This window comes from Penicillium concentricum (assembly GCF_028827145.1).
Source record: "Penicillium concentricum strain IBT 3081 chromosome Unknown utg000003l_segment0_segment0, whole genome shotgun sequence".
Taxonomy (NCBI): domain Eukaryota; kingdom Fungi; phylum Ascomycota; class Eurotiomycetes; order Eurotiales; family Aspergillaceae; genus Penicillium; species Penicillium concentricum.
The window spans coordinates 611,833-637,280 of record NW_026622756.1 but is presented as its reverse complement, the minus strand read 5'-3'; the positions used below and the strand labels follow the sequence as shown (position 1 = coordinate 637,280).

General features: G+C 47.1%; 8 protein-coding genes across 8 annotated transcripts; 3 read left to right on the top strand and 5 right to left on the bottom strand.

Annotated features, from left to right (window-relative positions):
• Positions 1-697: 697 nt before the first annotated feature.
• On the bottom strand, positions 698-1,443 carry N7517_008096 (uncharacterized protein; the record flags this gene model as incomplete). The annotated part of the gene is made up of 3 exons (XM_056725826.1): positions 698-847; positions 929-1,279; positions 1,327-1,443. Coding segments are annotated over 3 exons (618 nt in total), but the record flags the coding sequence as incomplete, so codon positions are not given.
• Positions 1,444-2,521: 1,078 nt separating this feature from the next.
• On the top strand, positions 2,522-4,160 carry N7517_008095 (DUF2841 domain-containing protein; the record flags this gene model as incomplete). The annotated part of the gene is made up of 4 exons (XM_056725825.1): positions 2,522-2,753; positions 2,817-3,317; positions 3,368-3,553; positions 3,613-4,160. The coding sequence occupies 4 exons, from the start codon at positions 2,522-2,524 to the stop codon at positions 4,158-4,160; spliced, it is 1,467 nt and encodes a 488-aa protein (XP_056576676.1).
• A 3,330-nt stretch (positions 4,161-7,490) lies between these two features.
• N7517_008094 (DUF2841 domain-containing protein) lies at positions 7,491-9,153 on the bottom strand (the record flags this gene model as incomplete). Its single annotated transcript, XM_056725824.1, has 3 exons — positions 7,491-8,059; positions 8,353-8,856; positions 8,922-9,153. 3 exons carry the CDS (start codon positions 9,151-9,153, stop codon positions 7,491-7,493), a joined length of 1,305 nt encoding a protein of 434 aa, XP_056576675.1.
• Positions 9,154-12,390: 3,237 nt separating this feature from the next.
• On the top strand, positions 12,391-12,890 carry N7517_008093 (uncharacterized protein; the record flags this gene model as incomplete). The annotated part of the gene is made up of 2 exons (XM_056725823.1): positions 12,391-12,629; positions 12,752-12,890. The coding sequence occupies 2 exons, from the start codon at positions 12,391-12,393 to the stop codon at positions 12,888-12,890; spliced, it is 378 nt and encodes a 125-aa protein (XP_056576674.1).
• A 2,573-nt stretch (positions 12,891-15,463) lies between these two features.
• N7517_008092 (uncharacterized protein) lies at positions 15,464-17,370 on the bottom strand (the record flags this gene model as incomplete). The annotated part of the gene is given in 5 exon segments (XM_056725822.1): positions 15,464-15,777; positions 15,831-16,072; positions 16,087-16,831; positions 16,851-16,903; positions 16,958-17,370. 5 exon segments carry the CDS (start codon positions 17,368-17,370, stop codon positions 15,464-15,466), a joined length of 1,767 nt encoding a protein of 588 aa, XP_056576673.1.
• Positions 17,371-18,041: 671 nt separating this feature from the next.
• On the top strand, positions 18,042-19,385 carry N7517_008091 (response regulator; the record flags this gene model as incomplete). The annotated part of the gene is made up of 1 exon (XM_056725821.1): positions 18,042-19,385. The coding sequence occupies one exon, from the start codon at positions 18,042-18,044 to the stop codon at positions 19,383-19,385; it is 1,344 nt and encodes a 447-aa protein (XP_056576672.1).
• Positions 19,386-20,679: 1,294 nt separating this feature from the next.
• Positions 20,680-23,210, bottom strand: N7517_008090 (DUF3435 domain-containing protein; the record flags this gene model as incomplete). Its single annotated transcript, XM_056725820.1, has 5 exons — positions 20,680-21,629; positions 21,697-22,073; positions 22,136-22,458; positions 22,520-22,781; positions 22,852-23,210. The coding sequence occupies 5 exons, from the start codon at positions 23,208-23,210 to the stop codon at positions 20,680-20,682; spliced, it is 2,271 nt and encodes a 756-aa protein (XP_056576671.1).
• A 32-nt stretch (positions 23,211-23,242) lies between these two features.
• N7517_008089 (uncharacterized protein) lies at positions 23,243-23,605 on the bottom strand (the record flags this gene model as incomplete). The annotated part of the gene is made up of 1 exon (XM_056725819.1): positions 23,243-23,605. The coding sequence occupies one exon, from the start codon at positions 23,603-23,605 to the stop codon at positions 23,243-23,245; it is 363 nt and encodes a 120-aa protein (XP_056576670.1).
• Positions 23,606-25,448: the final 1,843 nt, after the last annotated feature.

Genomic DNA, 25,448 nt, shown 5'->3' with positions numbered 1-25,448 from the left:
TCAGGTACCTATAAATCAATGGACTTCAAGTCAACGGTATCGAGATCCGAATAGACACCGCCTTTAACTGATAAAATCAGGTACCTTAGTAGGTCTGACTTCATTCCGGTGTTCTTAAGCTCTTTGAAGATTCTTAACAAAGTTGGATTTTCCTGAAAGTGCTGGCGCATAAGTGCTTCTGCTCCTTCGTCTCTAACCAAGGTGTATTCGAAGTCGCGGTTATGAGCCAGCCACGAGACGATATCTGATAGTTGCTTAGGGTTGACTTCAAAATTGTTTGTGCTGACATCCGGCGGGCTGAGATATATCTGCCATATATTTCGTGGAAATAAAGAGGCCCAGGCCTGAGTTAGAAGGACTTGGTTCGTTTCGTTGTTGGTGCTTGGCTTGGTCGGAGGATCGAGATGATACTGGAGGGAATAATGAAGTAGGGCGGCCACTATAAGTAACCACAAGACAATCAATAGCCCGACTTTTGGTATATGCTTCTGAAGCCTCGAAAACCGGAAAATGCTTTTAAGGCGCACCACAAAAGATCGGAATAATGAGGGGAATCGTTCTAGCCGCTCTTTGAACATCTTGCCGAATCGCTGCAGAATGAGTGTCATGGAGAGCAAGGTCGAAAGATGTGTTAAAGATCATATACAGGTTTGTTGCGGCTTTTATCTATATTTGCAGACTGGGCCTTCCGCATAATTTAGTATACCTGCACTTCGCGGGAGACTTCTTTCCACAGCCCCGACGTGGTTCCTTTTCTAACAATAGTGTAGCCATATTCAACACAAGTAAGTTTAAACGGCGTATGCCCCGCAACCGCCAAGAGGTGTGCATCGGTCAATGTTTTTGTCTAGTTGCCCGTTGAGTAAACGGGGATTGTCTTTGCTTCGATGATGGAGCATCACATTTGGACAGCAGTTATCTAACACACCGCTAGACTGCAATTCGAGTAAACATCGTTGGGTGCAAAATTGCGCATCGTGATACCGGGCCTGGTTGCCTTGATTATTTCCCGCGTCCCGTTGACGGCCTGCTCGTTGGGCAGATGGGGAGGATGTAACTTGGCTGAAGCCCCAATTGCTTGGTTCGAATCGGAGCCTGATGAGTCTGGCGACTGCGAGCGACGATGTACAGCCGAGGGTGCACAGCTGGTCTGAGATCTTGTAGGCACTCGGTGAGCCACTGCCTTTGGAGGATCCGGTGGAGATGATGGCGGTTCATAAGCTGAACCGGAATCAAGACTCGTGTACTTTAAGGTTGTGCTATCGGAGTGGGGAAGAGTCTGTGGCAGTTATGCTTTAGGAATCTGGGAATGAGTGTGGTCAAAACTGGTCGTCCAAAGAGGAAGCCCTGGTCGTGCGGAATTTCGCTATTCCTGGCCACGCGCAGGTGAGCGAAAGGCCAATCTTCTGACCAACTTTGACCGTAACGCGCATCCCCGAAGACCTATACGGTCGAACGGCTTTAAAAAATAGTGATCGGCGATATCCTTACTAAGGATGTATATTGTACACCTAGGCAACTGTAGGAAGTGCATACGAAAACACGGGTTCCGCAAGTCCGATCGGGGGGGGGGGGGGGGGCGGTCAAAGCTTCCATCGCCCCAGCTGGACCCTTGCTTATGTTGTACATGTCTCTTTCATCTGAAATCTTTAGAACTATAGGCATCAGGGAGGTAATTTTTCTTTCTTGTTTTAAACTACGGGGTTGCAATCTAGGTATATCGTAAACATGAAGATCATGCCATATGTTGATTTATTATTCTCAATTCTAGATCTTTGGTTACGTTGATTATTCGAGACGTAATTCGAGACATACGGCATTTGATCACTCTAGGGGACAATGATCGGCAAGGGATTAAAAGCCCAAAGGACGGGTTTTGACTTATCTGCACACTCGGCACGAACTCCCGTCGGTCCTCTCGGCTGATAAGCATTGATCGATCACATTTCTAGCATGGCTGTTCTCTTGGCATTACCAATAATAGCAAATTGTAACGTCATAAAATGCGCGGTACTTTATAAATGGAGTAATTTCTTGTTTCGTGAAAGTATAAATAACTTGTAAAGCTCCCTTCTTGTTGTACTGAATAACAAGGGCTTCGGGAGCGAATTGGGGATATGGTGCTGGCTGAATTAGCTAGTCTCAGTTCATGGCCTACATACTATGTGGTTCATGGACGCGTTTTGAGATGAGTGGGCCACTAGTTGATAGGAGGTCAGGGCAAAAAACTCAAAAGGTGGACCATATATGTGTGAGATTACGAACAAGGTTAAAGGATGGCGATCACTAACATAGGACACTGATTGTTATGCGTCAAATCAGACCCGAATTGCTTGACAGGCCAATAGGAAGAGTCCCATGTCTGAAAGGATTGTTATAGTTTCGTGAAATTTCCTGTTAATCGTCCAGTGGAATACCGAAATTTTACGTACTCAAGGCGATCGTCAAGTCACCTTCATCTATAAATGATATCCCGTGAATTCGCAGTCTGTGAGTTATATGGTAACCGTCCTTAACCACTATGTATACCGACACCAATGACTCAATGGCTTGTAACGCCCCTATCGCCGTCAACGGTAAATTGGGTCGAGCTCACTTTGCGCGCATATCTATCGATATAGAGGGCAGTCTTCACTTGCAGTGCTCTCAGTCGATTGCCAACACATTCCAAGGGTCCCTATCTGTACAGTTAGCAGATACCTTTTTGAAAGCAATCGCGATGTCAGAAGAGGTTGGTTCGCCAATAACTCAAGGTGAGCTTCATATTGACTGCAAGGAGAGTCCGATCAAATGACTGATTTTAGCTCAATTTCTAGCACCACCTCACCAAACCACGCCGAAAATGAGAAAAGCTTCTCCCTCACCACGAACAATCCACACTACCTGCAAGACGGGATTAGATGATAAAGAGGGCACACGAGATTCCCCATCAGCTAGTCTATCTCCGTCAACAGTAAGGGCAGCCCACATAGAGCCTTCGCCTCGTTGGGACACACAGAGCTTGGAATGCACAAAAAGAAATGTTTGGAGCAAGGACAACAGAATGTGGAGGCCGGAAGTCGCGATGTCTATCAAAGACCGCGCTTTGCTACGGAATTACTACACAAAGGCATTTCACAACCTGCAGCAGACGAATTGCCGGGCACTTGCAAAAGCTTATATTAAGCTGGTGGAGCCTCGCAAGCAGGTATGCTTTCCATACAACGGGCGGGTCGTTGTCGGAGGGGCCATTCGGCAGCTTGACCCGGACGCCGCTAAGCCGCCGTGGTGGCCTCCTAGAGTGAGGCACCGAGAGCCTGATCATCTTCTTAAAGGGGGTAAGAATTATATAAAGTTTGGCCTCTAGAACATGACTAACCGTGCATAGAGCGCATCAGGCTTCTAGTTCATATTTTGTGTGAGCTATGTACTAGCCACGGTATTACCACCAAAAGGCTAAGGGAGGCCGACCAGCCAATTCGCCGGTATATAGTCCCGGAAGAGCGAGTATGCATCTTGGATGAGGTCTATCGGGTTCGCCAAGAAGAGGTGGAATCACTAGAGGGGAAGAGAGGTATGCTATTCTGATTGTCTAGTCGCGTTAGCTGCCGGTAAACTAAATATTATTTACAGATGGACAACATCAGGTGTGGATTTGTCGCATGAACCTACCTGAAGCAGTAGGGACCAAATCCAACAATAATGAACATAACGGCCACGACATCCCTATCTCGAACAACCCATCTGCATGTGACAAGTCAGGCTCTATCAACAATGCTCCACCGGCACTATTTGCACCCGTAGTAAATCTTCCGGCTCATTCCCCTCCAAACGATACCTATGACGTGCAGAGTCACTTCCTTGGAAAATACGCAAGCCCAGATCCCAAGACCATATGTGGTTTTGGCACGACTATGCCAATATCAATGTCGCCGCAAGGTTTGAAGAGGAAACGTGAAATTGAAGAGATAGCTCAAGTCGACGCAACCAGGCATACCATGTTCACACACGATTTCTCTCCTGCGGTTACTACTGATCTCCAACCATATCCAGTAGAAGCTCACGGCGGACCTTGGAGCTCCCTGCAGCAAGGGTTCGTCCCGGCTGGGCCCTATACAGCAAAAGATTTGGCTCAGCCTAATGAGGCTCGCGATATCTCTTACCATTTTGGCTATTTATGACTATCAATCTTTGGCCAGTCCAACTGTTTTCTGGGAAGCAGTGGAAATATGTTATATGTACTCCGGTGGCAATCCTGCAATAATTTGTTAGTCGGCTTTGTATTTATTGGCAAATCAGTTCCCGATTAGCTAAAGTAAATGAAAAAAGCTTCCGACCGCGCCTAAGGCTGATGATATAAGGCAACGATATTAGCAAGATCACGACCTGAAGCAATCCAGGAATAAATATTTAGTGGTCTGTCTGCCATAGAGAGGAAACTGTTAGGAAATCATGCTTAGTGAAGTTGAACTTCTCTTTCTTTCAATCTGTGATGGTTCCCTCTATAGTTCAACCTTTTTTTAGCTGTAAACAGCGGACCTGTGAATTACTGTATCCGGTTAGTTTTGCCAATTTGGGTTTAGCGCCCCAATACGCCGTCACGTAATCTCCCTTCCATGCTCCCGACATAAAAGATCCGGCTTCGCTGCTCTTCCTCCCCCTCTCACTTTTTCATTCTTCCTACCCCTCTATCTTGCACTCATCGCCGCCCCCAATATTTTACTCTGGCCCCCACAGACTACTGCGCATTTGCTTTCAGCCCGACGCACTGCCTCCTTCATTTTTACCGGAGATAGAGACCCAGTAGATTCCAAGACCGCGGTCTCAAGACCTGCCAGGCCAATAGAATGTTAACTTATATCCCCTACAATTCCACGACCTGCTAAGCCATAAGTCTCAGAGCTAAAGACGCCTGGTGACTTGAGACTAGCTCGAAATCCAGATATGGCTCTTATAACCGTCTGTGATTCAAGGGGTCTATACACTGTATGACTAGGGTTGGCAAAAAAAAGTTTGTATACTTTCATTCGACATCATAGTTCCATCGAAAATCCTACCACTGGAACTAGGCGCAAGAAGCAAAAGTATGGCATAATGAGGACTACTATGTGTGCATCCATGATCTTACATACAAATAGTCCAGGTCAACGAGTGTATGCGAGATAGCAGGATAAATCAAGTAGGCTGGCCTGTACTTGACATCGCACCATGAACGCATTTTTCAACCAAAGTAAAATCATCCTTTAGACGGCAACACAGAGATCCCAAATTGTGAACTTGTGAACCGATTCAGTTCCAGCCCCTCAAGAGAATCCTCCAGCTTCTCGAATACGGATGCGAAGGAGGAATCAGAGCAGCGGTGCATAGAGCTGGATCCATAGCTGGAATAGCCCGAATAAATTGAGGATGAAACATACCATCCTGGCGATCTGAATGCCATTACCCTCTGCATAAGAGAATTGTAATCCAAATTCGGAAAAGGATTCTCAGGCTTCGGTAATAGCAGGTTGCTTGACTGCATCTCCATAGTAAGAGCCCCATACATGATTGAGCGACATTCAAAACGACAGCCCCGAGTGCCGTGTAAAAAGGCATTGCGTGTTTCATGAAGAAGAACAATCAAGTTGTTGATAGCCTTCTCTCTAGTTTCGTTCATTGAGCCTGTATTACCATGAGTTTTCAAAGAACTTGGAAGAATCCGTCTATCCTTACCTATGACATTGTCTGGGATCGGAAGTCCCAAATTACCAATTTGGCCGTCGCTCTGTGACATGGCAATGGAAGTCGATAATTTGAATTGGGAAGGGAGTCGAAAAAACCAGACCATCTCCATGTCGTCGTTGAATGCTACCACCGCGGCCCCCAAATGGCCATTTCGTCCTGAGGCGTCTGAGTAGACGACGATGTTTGATGTTGAGCGGATGGACTCGGCCTGCTCTCTTGCTACCTCTCGGTCTGAATTGACTTCGATTTCCACGAAGGGATCGAGTCACCATGGTGGCAATGGCCGTGGGTCGATTGTCTCTAGTTCGTTGAGCCTTTCTATGTCCATGGTCTTCAGCGCTTCCGCCAGTGGGAAGCGAACGTATGACCCGATATTGTTTCTACGTTTTTGGGCCCGCGAGAGAGTATCCCAAATGGGATGTTCCCGCGGTAGCGTATGGAGATTTGCAATGGTGCGTTGGGCTCGGTGGCGAAGATGGAGGTGAGTGGGAAGGATGTGCGCTTCTACTTCTAAGGTTTTTGTGGCCACAGTTCTGAATGCCGACAGGATGCGGATCAGCGGGGTTCTCTGCACTGTGTTGAGGTGTCGAAGGTGAGTTCTGTCTCTCAGTGGATCGTGCCACACGGTTGATGCATAATCCACGACCGGCGTGACGCATGCCTGGTAGAGCTGTCGCATCTGTTCTGCGCGCAGATGTCGTAACCCGCCCAGAGCAACGGTGACTTTGGTTGCGCGTTTGATCGCTTGTTGTACGTGTTCTTTCCACCGCATCTCCTGGTCGAAACTCACACCCAGTAACTTAGCTGTGGGAGAGGACGAGACTGCCGTTCCGTTCACGATTATTTGACCTTGCAGGTGTTCGGCTTTCTTTCTGGTTAGGTGGATGAGCTCGGTCTTCTGGGCTGCGAAGCAGGACCCAGTTCTCCACGCCCACTCTTCGATGCGGGGGATGTCTTCGGATTGTAACTTGGTCAAATTCTCCTCTGCTGAGCGGCCCACTCTCCAGCGGAAATAGTCATCGATAAATGCCGAGGCGCCACCGTGAAGGGTGACGGGTTGGTCCACTAAGTCGGCGTTGAAGAACGCAAAAAGGATAGGGGAGAGGGGCGACCCTTAAAAAACTATACAGGATGGATCGAAATTAGTTTCACCACTTGCACACGGAGAATCTATCTCGAACCCTCTCTTGAAACACGCTATACTTCTTACAGTTACTCTTCCCCTGAACCCCTGTCTTGGCAGTAATTCAATACACGTGTAAATGACAGCATAAAAATAGCTTCTGTATTAGACCTGTATGGTTCTTAGTGTTTTTTGAACGTTGACCCTGCAAACAGGTCAAACACAGGGGTTGTCTGCTCTTCTCGTCTGGAGATGTGGCAGGAATTCGAATTCCACTCCCGTAAACCGCGCACCGCTATACCCCAAGTTGATGATTAAACCACAACTGTATACACAAAATTAGAGTTGGCAGAGAATTGAGTAACTTTTGTAGATGGTAGTATGTATATATTGTCACTTCAAACGGTGTTTCAACCAAGTTAGAAGTTATATTTTCTCTTGATCAGCTAGTGGCTTGTCAATGAGAAACTGGGGATAAACAAGGCAGCCAGTCCCGATTTCACGTTTCACAATTTTGCACCGAGCCCAATCGGAAAACGGCATGCAGACAAATATCCTTTAAATTACATTGGTAACAAATGATTGCAGACCTGCTAGCAGAGTAGAACAACATCTTTCCACGCAATACCGGAAGCCAGTCGGACTGGCTAAAAATGGCTAGTTATCAATAGCCTAAATGATAAGAGATATCTCGACATTCCTTCGGCTGTGCCAATGCTTCCGTTGTAGAGGGCCCAGGCGAAATGAAGCCTTGTGGCAGGAAGTTACAAGGTCCACCGGGGTATTGTACTGGATAGGGTTGGAGATCACCAGTGACCGAAAGAGAAAAATCGTGCGTGAATACGGCAGGCTTGGTGGCGTCGACATGAGCTATCTCTTCGCTTTCGTGTTTCCTCTTCAAACCATGCGGCGGCATTGATACCGGCACAGTCATGTCAAAACCACGTACGGTCTTGGGATCCGGTCCTGCGTAGTAGTTCCCAAGACAGTGACCCTGCACGTCATAGGGATGGTCCAGAGGGAAGTGGGCCGGGAAATTTGCTACGGGCGCAAATAATGCCGGTGGGGAATTGTTAACAGAGCCCGACTTGACATATGCAAATGTGGTATTCGAGATATCGGTGGGCGCTGCATCAAAAGGGATGCTCTCTCCGTTATGATCATTGTGGTTGGATGTGGCTTCCACTGTTTCGGGCAGGTTTAGGCGACAAATCCTAACCAGACGTTGTCCATCTGCAAATAGTAATGAGATTATGGGCAGCTAATGAGACAAGACTCATAGTAACATACTACTTTTCCCCTCCAACATATCCAGATATTCCTGTCTAACCCGGTAGATCTCATCTAAGATAAATACTCGCTCTGGTGGGAATATATATCGGCGAATTGGCTGGTCTGTCTCCTTCAGCTTTTTGGGGGTGATATGGTGGCTAGTACGCATTTCACACAATATATGAATTAGAAGCTCGATACGCTCTGTTGACAGTCGGTCATTTGTCAGGCACCCAATTAGGGAAAGTTCTTACCCTCTTTGAGAAGATGGTCAGGCTCTCGGTGCCTCACTCCTGCAGGCCACCAGGGTGGCTTGGTCGCCTCGGGGTCAAGCTCCTGAGTGAACCCTGTGACGACTGTCCGCCCGTTGTACGGAAAATAGACCTGCTTGCGGGGCTCCACCAGCTTGACATAGGCTTTCGCGAGGGTCCGGCAATTCGTCTGCTGCAGGTTGTGAAATGCCTTTTCATAGTACCTCCGCAGCAAATCACGGTCCATAACAGATATCGTGACGTCCGGCCTCCACATTTTGTTGTCAACGCTCCAAACATTTCTTTTGATGCGTTCCGGACTCCGCATGTCCCAGCGAGGCGAAGACTCTGTGTGGGCAAATCCTACCGTTGGCAGAAATGGATTAGCTGGCGGAAAATCTTGTGTGTGCGCTTTTCCATCTAATTCTGTCTTGCGAGGGGTAATGTGGGCCATTCGTGGTGAGGGCGAACATTTTCTCATGGCTGGCGTAGTTTGGTGAGGTGATGCTAGGATATCGTAGCATGTTAAAATTGGTAATTTAATCGGACACTCCTGTCAATGTAAAACCCACTTTGATATATTGGCGAAGAAGCTTCTTCTGACATCGCGACTGCTTTCAAAAAGTTATCCGCTAACCGTACGGACAGGGATCCCAGGAAGCTGGTAGCAATCGACCGAGAGCACTGCAAGTGAAGGTCGCCCTCTGTGTCGATAAATATGAGCGCAAAGTGAGAACGACCTGATTCACCGTCTATGGCTATAGGGATGTGACAAGCCATTGAGTCATTGGTGTCGGCCTTCATGGTGATTAGGGATGATTACCATAGATACCACCGATCACGGATTTTTTGGTTTTCATTTATAGCTAAATGTGACCTGGAGATCGCCCTAAAATGAGGGGATACACTGCTTGTATCCGTCGAGAAGGATCTTGATCTATCATTCCATTAGTCAGGGTTAGACATGAGATGCTTCCTATTGGCTTATCAAACAATGCGAATGGAATCAGCACCAATTAGGTAAGAGACGATGGTTTGCGGCGCAAACGAGCTAACAATGGGTTGACTCACATACGAACTGCAGGCTCAGAATGCCAACTCTGGTCCACTAATGTGGGACTTGATGACGCGACTACTGAAGGCAGGCAGGCAGGCATGCTACCACTTAACGGTGCCAAGCGCCCATCAGGTGTGCCAAGTGATGTTAAGCACCTAGCAAAGCTGCTAACACTGGATAGATGCAAATATGGGGCTGGCGGTAGGTTATCCCATTACAGACTAGTGGCTTTTAAAGATATAGACATTGCGGGTAAAACTTCTTTCGAGTATAACTGTGCTGGTGCTTAGGAATACAAATATAGTAGTGGTAGGCTGTATATCGTTTCAACGAGAGGTTAGCGTAAATGAATTACAAACTGTACTGGTGGCCTGGAATAAGTCGGGACAACAGATCATCCATGTCATTCTACAAGCAGCCAGGAACACCAAGACCCACGGCACATCGATACGACTACAGTGGATACCCGGACATTGCGAAATGCCCGGGAACGACACTGCCGATTTGCTGGCCAAAGAGGCAGCCATACCGGGAAAAGCACACCCGTTCTGCTCTTCGCTATCACGCGAGAGGGCACACATTAGGCAAGGGATCCACGCCCAATGGAAGAAAGAATGGAACAAGTCGAGCACCGGCGCCCATCTGCGTCAGATTGACGACACACTACCGGCCAAGTACACTAGACGGCTCTATGACTCTCTGCCTAGAAATAGAGCGTAATTATTAACGCAGTTGCGAACTGGACACTGCTAGTTGTCAACATACGCAAAGGCTTTCCGATTCCGTGACGACGATCTGTGTATCTGTGGTGAGCGGGAAAGCGTTCACCACGTGTTGTTAGATTGCCCAAGATTGGGAATATTACGGAGAGAGCTCCGAGAAAAGGTTGGTGACGCTTTCAACAGCATATCTACACTTTAGAAGGGTGTCCAACACCAAGGTCAGTAAAGCCAGTAAGATGTATAAAGTTCCTAGATTTAATATGAACAGCAATAATGAGGTCTAAGCAAGCATACAAAACTCATACGAAAGCAGCATTTCAATCTTCTGTTTACATTGTACTGTGAGACGATATTTGGTGCATACCGAACCAAGCATTGCCTAAACGACAACTGAGAATACCCTTGCAAGCCAAGCAGACCAGACAGGGGATGACCGGACCAATGTTTCAAAAAGCCTTATAGGGTATAGTCTTCAAAATGCTCTTGTACGCGTCAGTGGACTTCCCTATGTCATGATATGAAGAATATCGTCCAATTTTTTTGCTTACCGACATAGAAGACGTTTGAATCGGCACGTGCCTCAACATTCATTCCGGAGCATGAAAGGGTCCCCAGCAAAACCCGGAGTCGCCATGACCCTGTCTGGCAAATGGCGAGATCCTCAAAAACTGCAATACCATGCGTATGTTGGTCGGGATGGAAGTACACGTTAGAGGTCAAGCTGCCTTGTAGTCCCCCGCTTGTTGTAGCCCCGTATTCCTCGACGAGAGACACATTGACAACAAACACTTGCGTAGACGCCCTTAAAAGTCTCCTAGACTCTCTGAAAATCACCATTACGGATACAGTAAGAGAAGCTCCATGCTGTACGATTGAAGTGGGTTCTCGTGAAAATCGGATAATTGTGTCATAACCAGGCAAACATCCCTGCCCTTTATTAGCCTGTGGCATTGCTTTTTCCTTTTTTGTCTTGTCTGCCGTGGGAAGGGCTACATAGAATGAAGCCTGGTAGTGCAGGGAATATCTAAGGGAGGGCGCAAGCATACAGTAACCAACTAAACCTATCTAATAACATAACTAATGTGCATTCTCTGTTTTCGACTAGGCTTATGTAGGGGATCCGAAAATATTGCCAGTGATCGATTCCTTTAGCGCGAAAGAGTAATGTGGCTTTCTTATTGATGGGATTTGCATCCTTCAGCAGAATGCTGTGTTGGTGGTAACATCGTTCCAGCTCCTTCAAATCCCGTTCAAATCCCGACCTGTCCATGCAATCTTGTGAAGCTGGAACCCAGCCTCCAATTGAAGTCACTCCACCCTACATTTCAGTATAGGCTTATTCATTTCATGAACTTGAATAATAATGCGTTCAAATTGGGATATCTTTCCACTAAATCTGCTTCAACAATTGACCGGATAGTCAGACAGGGCAACCCGCAAGGGTGGGTTGGTAAGACGGCTAGTTCGTTAATCAACGATCCAAAATCGAGAGCGAGAGCGAGAGCGAGAGAGCCTTAAAACTAGAATTTAGAACCGCAGATGTTCGAGACCCTATTAAGACAGATTTTTATATAACAAAATTCTTCCCGGGCCCCATTGGGCACTAGCAAGTGGTCTAGAGCCCCACCCGGAATGCCCGTCGTGCCTCCCCGTCGTTGAAGCTGTGGGGCAAAAGAAAATGCACTTTCTGTCTGTATGACATCCGAAATTCTGTGCTTCATGTCTGTCGAGGATCGACCCTACGTGCTTATGGTTCCCCTCGCCTGGGTTTTGGGGTCTGGAAATAAGGAACAAAGTTCTCTACCCAATCTGCATATGTTTAATCGTGCACCCAAGCCCGTATGATATCTGTTACCTTTTATGAATGATTCACCCATTGTATACACTCAACTCATCTGGATTATAATTTGATTCCACTTCGGCTTTTCTACTCTGTCTACATCCCTGCCCCCTTTTGTCCATTGTAGTTACCGCTGTGCACATACAGCTTTGTTTTATCTGCACTCTCCTCAACATTCAATCTACGACTCATCGACCCCAATCTAGATAAGAATACGAACCAGCCGTGATCTTCCAGTATACATCTTCTTAACATACTTTGAATCACTTCAACTCACTCGTTACTGCACACCTATCACGTATTTCTCGATGGCCAACTATGATGTATGAAGCAATGGGTTCTAACATATATAATGGGGGTTTTCCCTGCTGCAGAATTGGATCGATAACTGTCCTCACTGCTTGGCTGAATATCATATTGCCATGGAGCCTTCATCTGAAAAACCGGATGAATTATCATTCGACATCAGCTCCCAATGGGAGCCACACGATAATGCCACCACTTTCATCGACAATTCCAACCACCTGGACGAGAACAAGGTGTCAGATTCAGACATGGATGCGTACGAGCCGAAAGTCGAAGAATGGGTGCTTGCCCACAAAGTGCGCCGCTTGAATGGGCGAGAGATCGAGGCTGGGTTGAAATCAGCTAGCATCAGGCGGTATTGTTGCCGGCGAGGTCATTGCACCCAACCAAAAAAGAGGAACATAACAAGCCGAGGAACGGATGCATGTTCATCTCTTTCTGACCATCTTTTACTTCCTCAATGCGCATTCCCTGTAGGATCGAACGGCTACTTTTTAAAATACTGATCGGCGATATCCTTGCTAAGGATGTACAGCAGGAGGAAGCGGATACGTGTGGCAAACCCCCTCCCCGCGCCAGCTGGACCCTCGTTTACATGGATGCCTCTTTCACCTAAACTCTTCGCATAGGGTCATAGATCAACATCAAAGAACTAGTTTTCTTTTCCTGCTTCCAACCGGCAACGCAAGTATGTCGTAAATATGAAGGTCATACCATATGCTCAGTTATTCGTATTCTCAATTTCAAATGTATTGGTTTGTTATGTTGATTGTTCACGACGTAAGCCGAGACATACCGGATCTGCAAACATCACCCTAGGAGACAATGATCGGCAAGGGAGATCAAAAACCATAATGACGGGGTTTGAATTTCCTCCACACTTGGCAGGAACTCCCGTCCACTCGGCACCAACTCCCGTCCACTCGGGGCACGAACTCCCGTCGGCTTATGTTGAGCATTGATCGATTACATACATTTGTACCATCTCCGTTCTCTTGGCATTACGAAGCATAACAAATAGTAAAGTTATAAAATGCACAGTACTTCATGCAATGAAATAATTTTCTGAATACCCTGTAATATCCTACCATCTTGCGTTATTGAATTAACAGAGCTTCGGGAGAGCGAATCGGGGGCATGGTGGGTGGGTGAATCAACGAAATGCTAGTTCATAGACGCGGGATGAGAGCCACTCGCTTCGTTACCGATTACGGTAGATCATGGTCCAGCCCTCAGCCTCTTACGTAGTGAATCTTTTAGAAATGTACCGAAGAGCCCCATCAAAGAACGTATCTATTTGATTTATTGATGCAGAGTTTTCTGGAATTCCCAGAGTGGTTAGTAGGTGCTTTAAAATCTGCAACAAGGCGCGTGATGTGCTTTCAAGTCAAAGATAAAGACCACGAACAAAATTAGGACTTACCGACGTTATGGCGGTAAGCATAACTCCGAACAACATGACGTATGTAAAGTCTGACGCTAGATCGCCTCTAACTCTACCAACTAGCCATGAGTGTCAATGACCAAGGCCCTTATCATCCATCGGAGGTTATTCACTATGGCTTACGAGCTCTAGGAATGAGGGTTCATCATTCCTTCACATTATGCCTATTGAGCGTGGGAATGGGACAAAATTCACTTTTCTCAAGTTGCGCTCTGACTGGCATACTCTAATATCCACGCCCACAATATTTGTACCTGATAATATCCTTCGTTGCTTGTGTTAATTCTCGGTCATTAAGCACGAAACTTGTCTTTCAACATCTATAGCTTATCGGGTAGGTCGATTCGACCGTTTGAGGCTCCGTCAGGTCAAGTTTTTCCTAGGTTTTCACTAGATTCGTGGATAGGACGAGGGTATTGAGACTCCTGTACTAGTAATTAGTCAGGATACCTTATTTAGGTATAAGAAACAACATGTACCAGATTCGAAAGGTCTCTGAGCCATTGGTTCTGCATGGAGGCATCAAATATATATATTTGCCCATTCTTTCGGATTCGGACGGCCATAAAGACATCGGATTCACATTCCAGGAAAATTTCCTTCGCTTTTTTGAACAAACTTCGCTTACGCCTATATCTTTGCTGAGATTTGGCTCTAACACTCTCTGACTGACGTTTTGCGACCATGGTTTCTTCAGCATAAAATACACACCGAAAAGAAAATATCATCTGGCTCGAGCTAGAATAGCCTATTATATATTCCTAGCCGGGTCCCTAAGGGCACCGTCACTATCGTTGTTGTCTCGTGGGTCAACCAGCGAGCGCTGGGTGTAGATGCGGACGCAATTCCCTTCTTTTTCGGTTCGTTGGTGTGCTGGTTGGGTCGAGGTGCTGTTGCCACCGACGGCCACCGCAGCCCATGACCTGTTCGGCGGTGTAGGTGGGGGAGTTTCGACTTGTGATCGCAGCGATCTAACCTCCTCGAAAAGTTTCTCATTCTGAGCTAAGAGAACGTTCTGATCGTGTTTCACCTCTTGAAGCTCATCTTTAGTCGCTTGGATGAGTGTAGTCTGATGGTGGATGATGTCCTTTAGACCGTCGATGAGTTGGCGGACCTCCTTGGTGGTCACTCTTCCGGTAGGCTCGCTTTTACCAGCGAACTCGGGGTTTGTCCGTGCTGTGGACGTAGATTCATCACCATGGCGAGGCTGTCTTCTTTTGCGGGGAACTATCGACGGCTGAAACTCCTCCAACGAGAAGAGATTGGTCGTCTCTTGGGTGTTTGTGGGTGTGGCTTCGGGAGCCCCTGCGGGTGGGTCCGCCATCGGTCTAGGGTTAGCTCCCGCTCGGTACACAACCACAACAATTTTATATCGAAGGTAATATAAACAACGTCTTTTCGATCGTCGGCTGCTCCCGTGTTACCCTTTTCCAGGGTATACCCAGTTTTACTGTACTTCCAATCTCTCTCTCTTTTTTACCCAGGGCCCCACTTCAAGCGCACTAGTTCGTACTAGGATATCATTCCGCCAGGCTTTAAATTCGTCCCTGTGTCTTCGATAAGTCCCCGTAAATTACGGTAATATCATCTCTTTTACCCTACGTTCCATAACTGGTGTCACCACCTACACTCTTTCATCCATTGTTTCTCGAAGCCTAACTGCCGAGACACGCAAGCCTATACTAGAATTTCCCCCGAAATATCCTGTCAGTGCGACCTGTATTGTTTCTTATTATATGCAATAGCTAGAACACGAGCTTTACTTCCACCCTAGAGCACTTTGCGCTCGAGGGAGCCATTTCTGTGTACAACAGTTCACAAATATCTGCACTCATGATCAGCGCCTCGGGAAGTTGTTGGACCATATCGTCATCCACCAGGACCTTCAAGCCTTTACTATTGACCCAAATTAAACGAGAGATAAGACAAGGGTCGATCTGCAGTTTCTCCGCAAGCTCGACTTTCAAATTGAGAGAAGTGCGATCCGCTAGGTATATTGCATAATAGCTGCCCTGGGGCTGCTTCCCGCTTTGAGTGAAATAGAGGTAAAAGCATGCGACTGTGATAAAGTAAGTGACTGAAAATCAAAGTTTGCTTTGTTGTGGCACGAACCAGACTTTGAACAATAATTTGCAGGAGGTGAAGAGCTTTGAGAAGTCCCAATAGAGACTTCTGGCACTTTGGGCGATGGTAGGTTGGCCTTTTTTGACAAGTCAGCCGCTCCTTGGGGGGCCAAGGTTATAGCACGTGTGCTATGTTGATTGTCCAAGAACGCATCTTTCACAGAAGTGCTTGATCCATCTGATAAACAGATAGGATGTAGATTCGGATCATCCTTCACGTTACCACGGAGACTAAGTACACTCACTGGACAGGCCGATGAAAGGATCTCGGTCGTGGTAGCAAGCGCGGAGTGAAGGTCCGTATCCTACATAGGGCTGTTGCACGAATTCCTCGACCACTTGCCTTATCCTGAGGCCGAATGTCGATTTGTCCACCGTTCATCAAACTCTTGTTGCGACTTCGTCTACCGAAATCTGCACCTGTCTCTCGGTCGATGATTTGTTTGTTGAGCTTTTCAATCCTTTTCTTGACATGTGTCTTGTCATTCGATAATTTTCGTTCGGCACCGTGATCTCCAAAGAGCTTCACCACACAGTAGCACATCTCTGGCTCGTCCTCCATGGTCTTAATTTCGCCCTCTGGCCGCATCCTAACTAATACCCCTTTCACCCCTTTTAAGCGGGTGAAATCGGTTGACAAAAAATTGAATTTCAGCGGAATCGCCGCCTCATAGACGTTCGTCGTTGTATCAACTGACCAGGTGATACAAAACCCATCAACAAAAGCTTCTTCAAGCTGTATCTGACGAGGTCCCTGATTTCTAACATCGCCCTTAGAAGGATCGGCATACTCGACAGCTAAAATCTTGCCTTTGCGCTCATATGCTTCTTTCAAGCCTCGGCCTTCTTTCCATAGCCGCCACGATGCATCCGGATTTGATCTCTGGTCTTCTTCTTCGAAGGATACATGCACGAACGTTCGATATTCAGCAAGTCCAGCCTTCTTTGGGGGTGGAATAGAACCCACGACCGTGAGGCTGTATGTTTGACCTTTATTGAGGTATGTCACTAGGCTTTTGTTGGCATGCCGTCGGGGCTTGCAGTGTCACGTTGTAGCGAAATCTATGAACAATATTAATCAACAGTATATGTAGCGTGCGTTGGGCCTAGGCGTACTTTTCTCCGTCGCCGTATGGCCAGTGCTTGTTGACCTGTGCCTCGGATGTGGCCATGTCAAAGTTTGACCCTGATTGTTCATGAATACAATCGGTCAGAATATCTTGATCGGCTCCATCGGATATGGCGTATCCAAAATCGTGGTGCATGAGAGTTCTCGATATACCGTCCGCCTTTCCAAAATATGTATTGTCACATAGCCAACGTTGAGACTCAGCCAGCGGAGTGAAACATTCGGGCCCATTCCAAAGAACCTGCGGAACGCGTTGGATTGATACATCAAGAGTGGGCGAAATATTTGTGTTCCACTGAATCATTGGAGAGTGGAGGTCTCCTGCGTTATTGTGAAAGACCGCGCCCGACCCTGGTAGATTGCGATCGTGAAATTCCTTGTGCTTTTTGGCATTAATCATCGGTGAGAATAAATCGGGTACACGGAAATCGTCGTGTTCAGGGAAACCGCTCTCTAGTCTCAATGTTTGAGCAGAATTTGTTTATTAGTGAGGTTCGTAGGAGACGAAGAGAAGGTGATTTACAATATATTTCGTAGCCATTTTATCAAGTATGTATGATTAGCGTGGTCTTTTCGTTGAATGAAAGAATAGAGAGAGAGGCCCAGGTTGCAGATTATTTTCTTAGCGGCAATCAGGCTGAGTTTATTGCTATATGTACTTCACTTGGGTTGAACCGAGAATGACGTTTTTCTGTGTCAACCGTCTCCGTTGATGAGGTGATGTAGGTATTGATCAAACCAGTATAGACAGTGCCGTGTATGGCGAGCCCTGTTTCAGGGTAACAAAACGTAATTTAAGGACGCGGGAGCAAGATATGGTGCCTGGTTAATATTGCGGTACCTGTCCCGTGACCGAATGATGACATAAATCACTCCTGCCGTTTGCCCCGAAAAAGCAGCCATATCAACAACGGATAGAGATTATTTCGTTTGGCGCAGAACTTATCGCGTCCCACCCTTCCCATCCGCCGACTATCTCTACCAGCTCCATACCAACATCTGATAAACGAGTTGTTTGAGCCGACCTTACAAAATCGCCAGGGTAACGGCTACTTGCAAGCTCCTGCGGAGATGGCGCCCCGCCGTGTTTGGGTCAAGCGATCGGCTTGCTCCGCGACCTTGGTATCATACTTGGAGGATGCAATTGTGGATGAGCTGCGCGACCAGGTGATAAGGAAATATGCGAATTCCTTAAGGAGGAAATTTGATTCTCCTGACATTGTGACCAAAATCACTCCTCGTCAGGGCTTGAACCGACAGGCCCAACAAGAGCGTCTCCTCAACCTGGATGAAATTTTGTCATCAGTGCTCGACGCATACTACCCTAGGGGTCAGACAATAGAAGAGGCGCTGGTGATCAATGTGCCCACGGGCTATACCCCGAGGCCATCACCACGTTATACATTTTACGGTCGCCGTCGTTCGGAGTGTAGCAAGCATGGCGACTACTCTCCTCTCATGTTGGAGAGTAAAGATGCACCGGTGCTACCTCCACCTCCGCGCCCACCAAGCTCGCTAGCTGGCGTCGACCCACCATCTGGCTTAATACCCACTACTGATGTGGCCCCTGGCCCCTTCGCTGCCGTCACCTGGAAGCCTTGGGTCACAGCATACTTCAGATTCGCCAACGACGCTCTGTCATGTACTTACCATGCCAGGTATGCTGATTTCTCTGCTTTTATCTTTATTCTCTGGCAGAAAAAACGACTGACATCCATAGAGCCCGGCAACTTTTCTCATGACCAAACTTCACCCGCTGCTTTGGCCCCGACTGCCCTAATCCCGCCCGCACCCACGACAGAGTCACTGCAGGCAAAGACGCACACGGCCCTGGCACCAGCCGCATCTCCACGATCTCTTCGAACAAGGAAAAACTGTTCATCGCCAGGTGCAGCCCTTGGCGGGTTGGTTGATGGCACTGTACCGCCAATCAATGTCCTCATCGTGGAGGACAACATCATCAACCAGAAGCTGCTGAATGCATGTACGAAACGACTGAACGTTCGTTGGGTGTTTGTAGTTGACGGCGAAGAAGCAGTACGGAAATGGCGACAGGGCGGTTTCCACCTTATGCTGATGGACATCCACTTGCCCATCATGAATGGGTTGGATGCTACTAAAGAGGTACGGCGGCTCGAGCGACTGAATGGAATTGGCGTCTTTTCTAAGACAGATTCTGGTCGCTCCACCGTCTCAAAGTCTCCATCGGGAAAGGGACCAGGACCTCAGCGCTCTCCAAGTGAAGAGGACACTCTGGCCAATCTCTCTGTATTTTGCAGCCCAGTGGTCATTGTCGCGTTCACGGCCAGCATCTTACAAAGCGACCGTCACGATGCACTGGCTGCTGGCTGCAACGATTTCTTGACTAAGGCATCTTTCAATAACTCCAAATCTCTCTACTTCAATCAGTACTAACTACAAAAATAGCCCGTGAGATTTCTATGGCTTGAGCAGAAGGTGACAGAATAATTGCGGGATTCGAACGATCCATAATAATAAGACTATTGATCGAGCTCTATCTACAGCTTATGCGCATGTCTCTATTGATGCGCACTAGGCTCTTTTGACACCACCCTGGACCATTTATGCCTGCAGTCCTACACGCTACTATCCAATTTTTCTAGGATTCCCACTTATGAACAGAGCATCGGCGAATTAATATCCGGCTGAACAGGGGCAACTCCTAGGGCAACTACACCCTCGAACAGTAATATCTAAATGTCAAGTCCATTGAAATGGGGATTCTCGGACGCACCTGAACTTAATGAGGGCTGTTCAGCCTTGGTCTGAGTGATGCGATCATTGAAGCTTGCTGCACCGCAAGGTCCAAACAAAAACCAAATTTGGCAGCGTTGTCGCGAGAATTTGACGTTTCTTGCCACCAGCTTCGTGCTCGAATCCAATGCTGTTAACCTCGACCGAGCCGTATGCCCATCTGCAAGAAGCAAGATGATACACAGGAACGGTCTATCACCCGGTGGATACAAGCGCTATATATATTCACCACCTACACCAAGAATGATTAAAATCTGCGCAAACCAGATTCCTGATCGGAATGCTGGCGAATATATATCACTATATCTGAGAACCGAGTCTATCGATTTATTAAGCGTCTTCTAAAGGACTTGATCCTCACTAAATATACCGATAGAATAAGATCGGCATAATTTTCCGCTCAAAAATATCTACATCTTTGACGAAACTGGCTTCCCGGGAAGACCAAATGAGGGGGAGATTACTGTATTTACGGTAACTATCGAAGATACATGGGACGAATAAAAGGCCGACGGAAAGATATCCCAATGCAGATTAATGAGCTTGAAGTGAGGCCTAATAAAGAGAGAGATTGGAGGTAAAACTGATTTCGAATATCACTGTATAGATCTTCTACTTACTTTTCGTTAAAATAGTGCAGTGGTGAAAATCCGTGCTCGGAACTTAAGTATAATGGATGCGGCTGAGAACAATATGTTTAGTCATCTCATTGGAAGCCAATCATCAAAGTGCAGTCGAATTGATTATGACCCATCAATAAAAAGGTCGAGATAACTACGATGGTATTCTGTTCCGGTAGCTCTAAATAATCGCGACAAATCTGGTAAGCCTTAATGAAATAGTCACCAACCCAACCACAGCGCCAATTGTGGCCAGATAGAGAACAAAGTAAAAGCGCAGGGGTCCCCAAGATGGAAAAAGTAGAATTTAACGCTCATGTTCGAAGACCATGAGCATCAGAAGCATGCCGCCGCAAGTGCATCTCGTGCAGGACGGACAAATTGCAAAAATTACATTTTAGGTCCGTCAGATGTGATGTCCTGAAATGCCTTTTCACTCCATTATAGTCGGAGTATGTCTTGGGGCATTGGAAGCATGCGAATGTTTGCTCTGCATTCGGGATATGTTTCCCGCCAGAGGTACATCCCTTCTCCCACGACGTATTCAGCTGCGTATCAGCTTTTATCTTTCGAGCTGGCGGAGAGGGAACGATATCCTCATTGTCGGACGGGGCAGAGCGCTTCCGTCGTCCCCTAAGGGGCCCACCTTCCTGAAAGCTGCAATATTGTATTCCAGCCGCAACAGCTTTGTTACGCCGCGTCCACTCGTCTTCTAATGAATCGGTGGTAGGCCAAGTAAAGAACGTCTCCACGAGAAGAATCTGCTCCGATGGCATTTCAAACTCCTTCCGTAATACCTCGCGCGCAGGCTCATCACTGACAGCCCCACCAGTCAGCTGTCTTTCAATGTCAATCACCGCCTGTTTCCGACTGAAATCGCGGCGTGTTTCTTTCCGCCGTTTTTCTTGCAGACGCCGGCGCAAATTGTGGGCTTGTCGCTTCTGGTCCTCCAGCATCGCTCGCAATGCTGGGTTTTGAGAGCGACCAGCGCACTGGGTCTCTAAATCGACTTGCCAGCGTATGGCTGATTGCAGTTCTGGGTCTTTCTCCACTGATTCCCGGTCAGTGTCGCTCAGGTATCGTGGTCGCCGCCGATCAATCCAACGGCTCATCCGGGTCACAGCCTTTGAGAACTCTTCGTCTGGATTGAGGCCGCACATGATCTCTTGTAAGCCAGTATGCCGACGGGGACGATAATGTTTGATAAACGTTCTGCTAGTGGCGTGGGCCATGATCACATTACGCTGTGCTTCGCTGACAAAACCTAGGCAGAAGAGTCAGCCCTCTCATCTAGAGAAAATCAGAACCTTGGATATTTATAGTATACTCACCACTCTTGTCAAGTAAATCACCTCCTCCGTATCGAAATTGGTGAGAGAAGAAATGATTAAGGAAGCCATGTATTTCACTGGATGTCCTGAGTTGTGCGTCGAGTGTGCTACCATTCATAGGCGTCTCCCACAAAATGCGGGGCTGGCCACAGATCACTTCAACCTTCGGGAAGACATAGTGATTATCCATCTTTTTCTTCAAGGGAAGTAGCATTTCCTGTCGGCCACCCTCGACAAGCAGTCTCCGAAGGTCTTCCATCGATGTTAAGTGAGGCGCTTCGAAGGTGTGGACATAAAATAATATAATGAAGAGTAGGACATGCGGGCTGAAGACAAGCGATACGCCGTAGACAATTTCAGGTAGCGCGAACGTGTTGCTAAGTAATATCGATCAGTCAGTTTGATTGTAGCAAACGAGTGTGACTCGGGTGCCACCTACAGCTTCGACATGCCCAGGACGCTTTTCACAAACTGGGGCTCGAGTTCGATCATCGGCTTGGGAGGTCCTCCGTGCGGATCCTGCTGGAGCGATATTTGTAGATGCTTGAACTGAAGGTCAAGCATTGCCTGTTTTCGGTTGATGGTAAATAACCCAACAGTGTTGTATAGACATAGGATAATGCGCTGAAACCCCAAGTGGAATCGCTTCTCCCGTGTTTGAAGGATTGTCTCATTGAATGGAATCATATCTTCGATATATACTGGAACATTTGCGCGCGGTTGTTTGTCCAGACCGCGCTTATCCACCAAGTATCTCATGCCCTGTCAATCTTCGTTAGCGCAAGCCTCCTGCAGACGATTGGGAGGAAGGTCGAAAACAAACCGTGCGAACGGCCTCTCCCATCTCTTTACTCATCTCAGTTTTGGTAACTCGCTGGTAGTAAATTCGGAAGTACTTCCAATCCGCTTCAAGGGCACTGGCCTTTGTATAGCCTTTCTGGCGGCGACCATCGGGACTGTACTCCAGCTTCAGACACCAATTGAGAAATCGATGCATGTCATTTGGTGATGCCTCACGCAGTGCATCCTCCGCAAACCCCCACTTGTGATTAGTGGATGGTTCTATTGCTTTCATTTGGCAGTACCTGAAACGAGGCAAGTCGGTCAGTTAATACTAACACAGTATAAACTTTCAACGATATCCTGATCACTTACCAAGCCCAACGCTCTTTCAGTCGAAGTTTCAACTTCTTTGTTTTGTTGGATCGACCGTAATCCTCCGGCACTTGGGCCAGGTCCTCATCCGTGTCATCATCGGGCACTTGGTATCGGGCCTGGTGGACACGTTCCACATTCGACAGGTCTGTTGATAACGATTTTGTTCCAGTCTTTGGGCTTGGCTTCTTCCGAGCAATCGTTCGACCCGCTTGAAGGGAGCGCTCCGGCTCGGTGAGATCAGTCTCAGAGGAATCAGGCTCGAACGGTCTATCATTGTCGGTATCGATGGGAGAGGCACAAGAGGATTCGCTCGTGATTCCGTGGTTGCCGGTATTGGGCGTCCTCCGACGATACATGGCTAATCAATTTCGCCGAGCGTGCTAAGGAACTACCTCGGAGCTCGAGATGTGTCAACGCACGACACGACTGAATAGAAGAAAGCACGACGGAAGATCAGAGGGAGATTTTTGGAGTGGTGTTTGAGTCGAAATGAGGACAGTGTTGGACGGAGAATGGGTGGGAAGGGGATATTTATAGCCATGGCGGCTGGGAGATGGCCAGAGTGCAGCTGGCATGGGGCTGAAGGAGGCCATTTTCGGCGCCCCTCTCCCTCCCCAGTAGGCGTAGTGGAGCTACTAATGAGCGTCAGCGCGCACGAAATGGCAGCCTGAGGCATGAAGTGGTGAGTGGTGTAGTGCGTGGTCGAAGGAGGCGGGAGCGTGGCGGAGGGAGGTTGCTGAAAGACGGCCATTTTCGGCCTCACCTGCGGCCGAAAAAGGCAGCCAAATAGCAAAACGCAATTCTTATAGAGAACCTTTAGTCTTAGTATTTATTAGATATCTTAATCTTCCTTATATAGTATTTATAGGTGGTCTTATAGTTTTCTTAGTCCGACGTTATATTATAAAGGTGGCCGTATAATTAAATAGTCGTTTAATATGTTACGGACCTACCCGTCACCAATCGGCGGGGACCCACAGGGGTACACAGATGGGCCACCAAGAGCCAACCAATCTATCTGTCATCAGATCACGTGCAACACCTAATACTCTGGCACCCCCAAGTATTCAGGGAAAAGAACTCAACCCACGATCAGTGAGCAGAAGGGTGATCAGGACTGATCAAGACCCACTGTCAGGGGACTTCCGGTACGTATGTACTTCAGGGTATCGAGCAACACCTGGTCCCGACACGTGACACCAACAAGGGTAGATCTACCAGTGGGGGTAGGATATACCCCAGGGGGTCGATCTACTATACGGGGTAGGATATACTCCTCAGCACCCGTCGACCCCAGGGAACGAAGGATATATAAGGACACTCATTCATTTACTTAGTTTAGTTCTTCGTCTTCAATCATACATTGTTACTTGTGTTTACCTTTGGAACTACTGTGACTTTCTTACTTGATTATAACTTGACAACACTCACGAGCAAGACCAATACTGCGGTATAGATCTACTCGGCGCTCTCGCTGGCATCGTTCCCCGATCTCTCAAAAGGACTTAGGCTAGTGTAAGACCTGACAGGCAATAGCTCAGTTGCGACAGACCGTTGACGTTGGATACCTGAGGAGTATTAAGGCAAGTATACCCAGAACCCATCTAACCTAACTGTGACCAGTTAGCAGTGCGTAACAAGTAGATCGACCCCTTGGGGTATATCCTACCTCCACTGGTAGATCTACCCCTGTTGGTGTCATGTGTCGGGACCAGGTGTTGCTCGATACCCTGAAGTACATACGTACCGGAAATCCCCTGGCAGTGGGTCTGATCAGTCTTGATCACCCTTCTGCTCACTGATCGTAGGTTGAGTTCTTTCCCTGAATACTTGGGGATGCCAGAGTATTAGGTGTTGCACGTGATCTGATGACAGATAGATTGGTTGGCTCTTGGTGGCCCATCTGTGTGCCCCTGTGGGTCACCGTTGATTGGTGACGGGTAGGTCCGTAACACTAAGGTTAGAAAATAGATAATATATTAATTATAAAGATTAAAATAAGATATATAGTAATTTATCCGGTTATAGTACTATACTATTTAAAAAAAGGGTGAAATATAGGCTTTTACTATAGAAAATTAAAATGGAACCTATCTTGATATAATACTAGTATATTCTCTTCCCTATAATATTAACTACTAATTCTATACTATTTTAGGCTAATTTTACTTTTAATCTATTTTTTAAACGTAAGTTAATACGAATCTTAGTAGTGAGTGACTATAACTACCTCCTAATACTAATATATAAGTAAAAAATAGTAACTTATTAAAATAAGTTAGTATTTTATCTATCTATTTCAGGTAATCCTTAGTAGAATTATACTAGCGTATAGACTGCGACATCGCCCATGGACGGGCGGGTGGGCATTTCCCACGGGCCTTATGTAAGCGGGAAATGGGCCCTATAGATAGGCCCACGGGCCGTGGGCGTCGTGGGCGCCCGTGGGCCTTTTTAGTAACCAAAATTAGCGTAACACGTGATCTTTATTGATACATCTCAAAATATTTCAAATAAATTTGTATATTTTACAGATTTACAATCATAATTCCGGATTTTAAATAAGATATATATAAATATATATAGTAGAACTG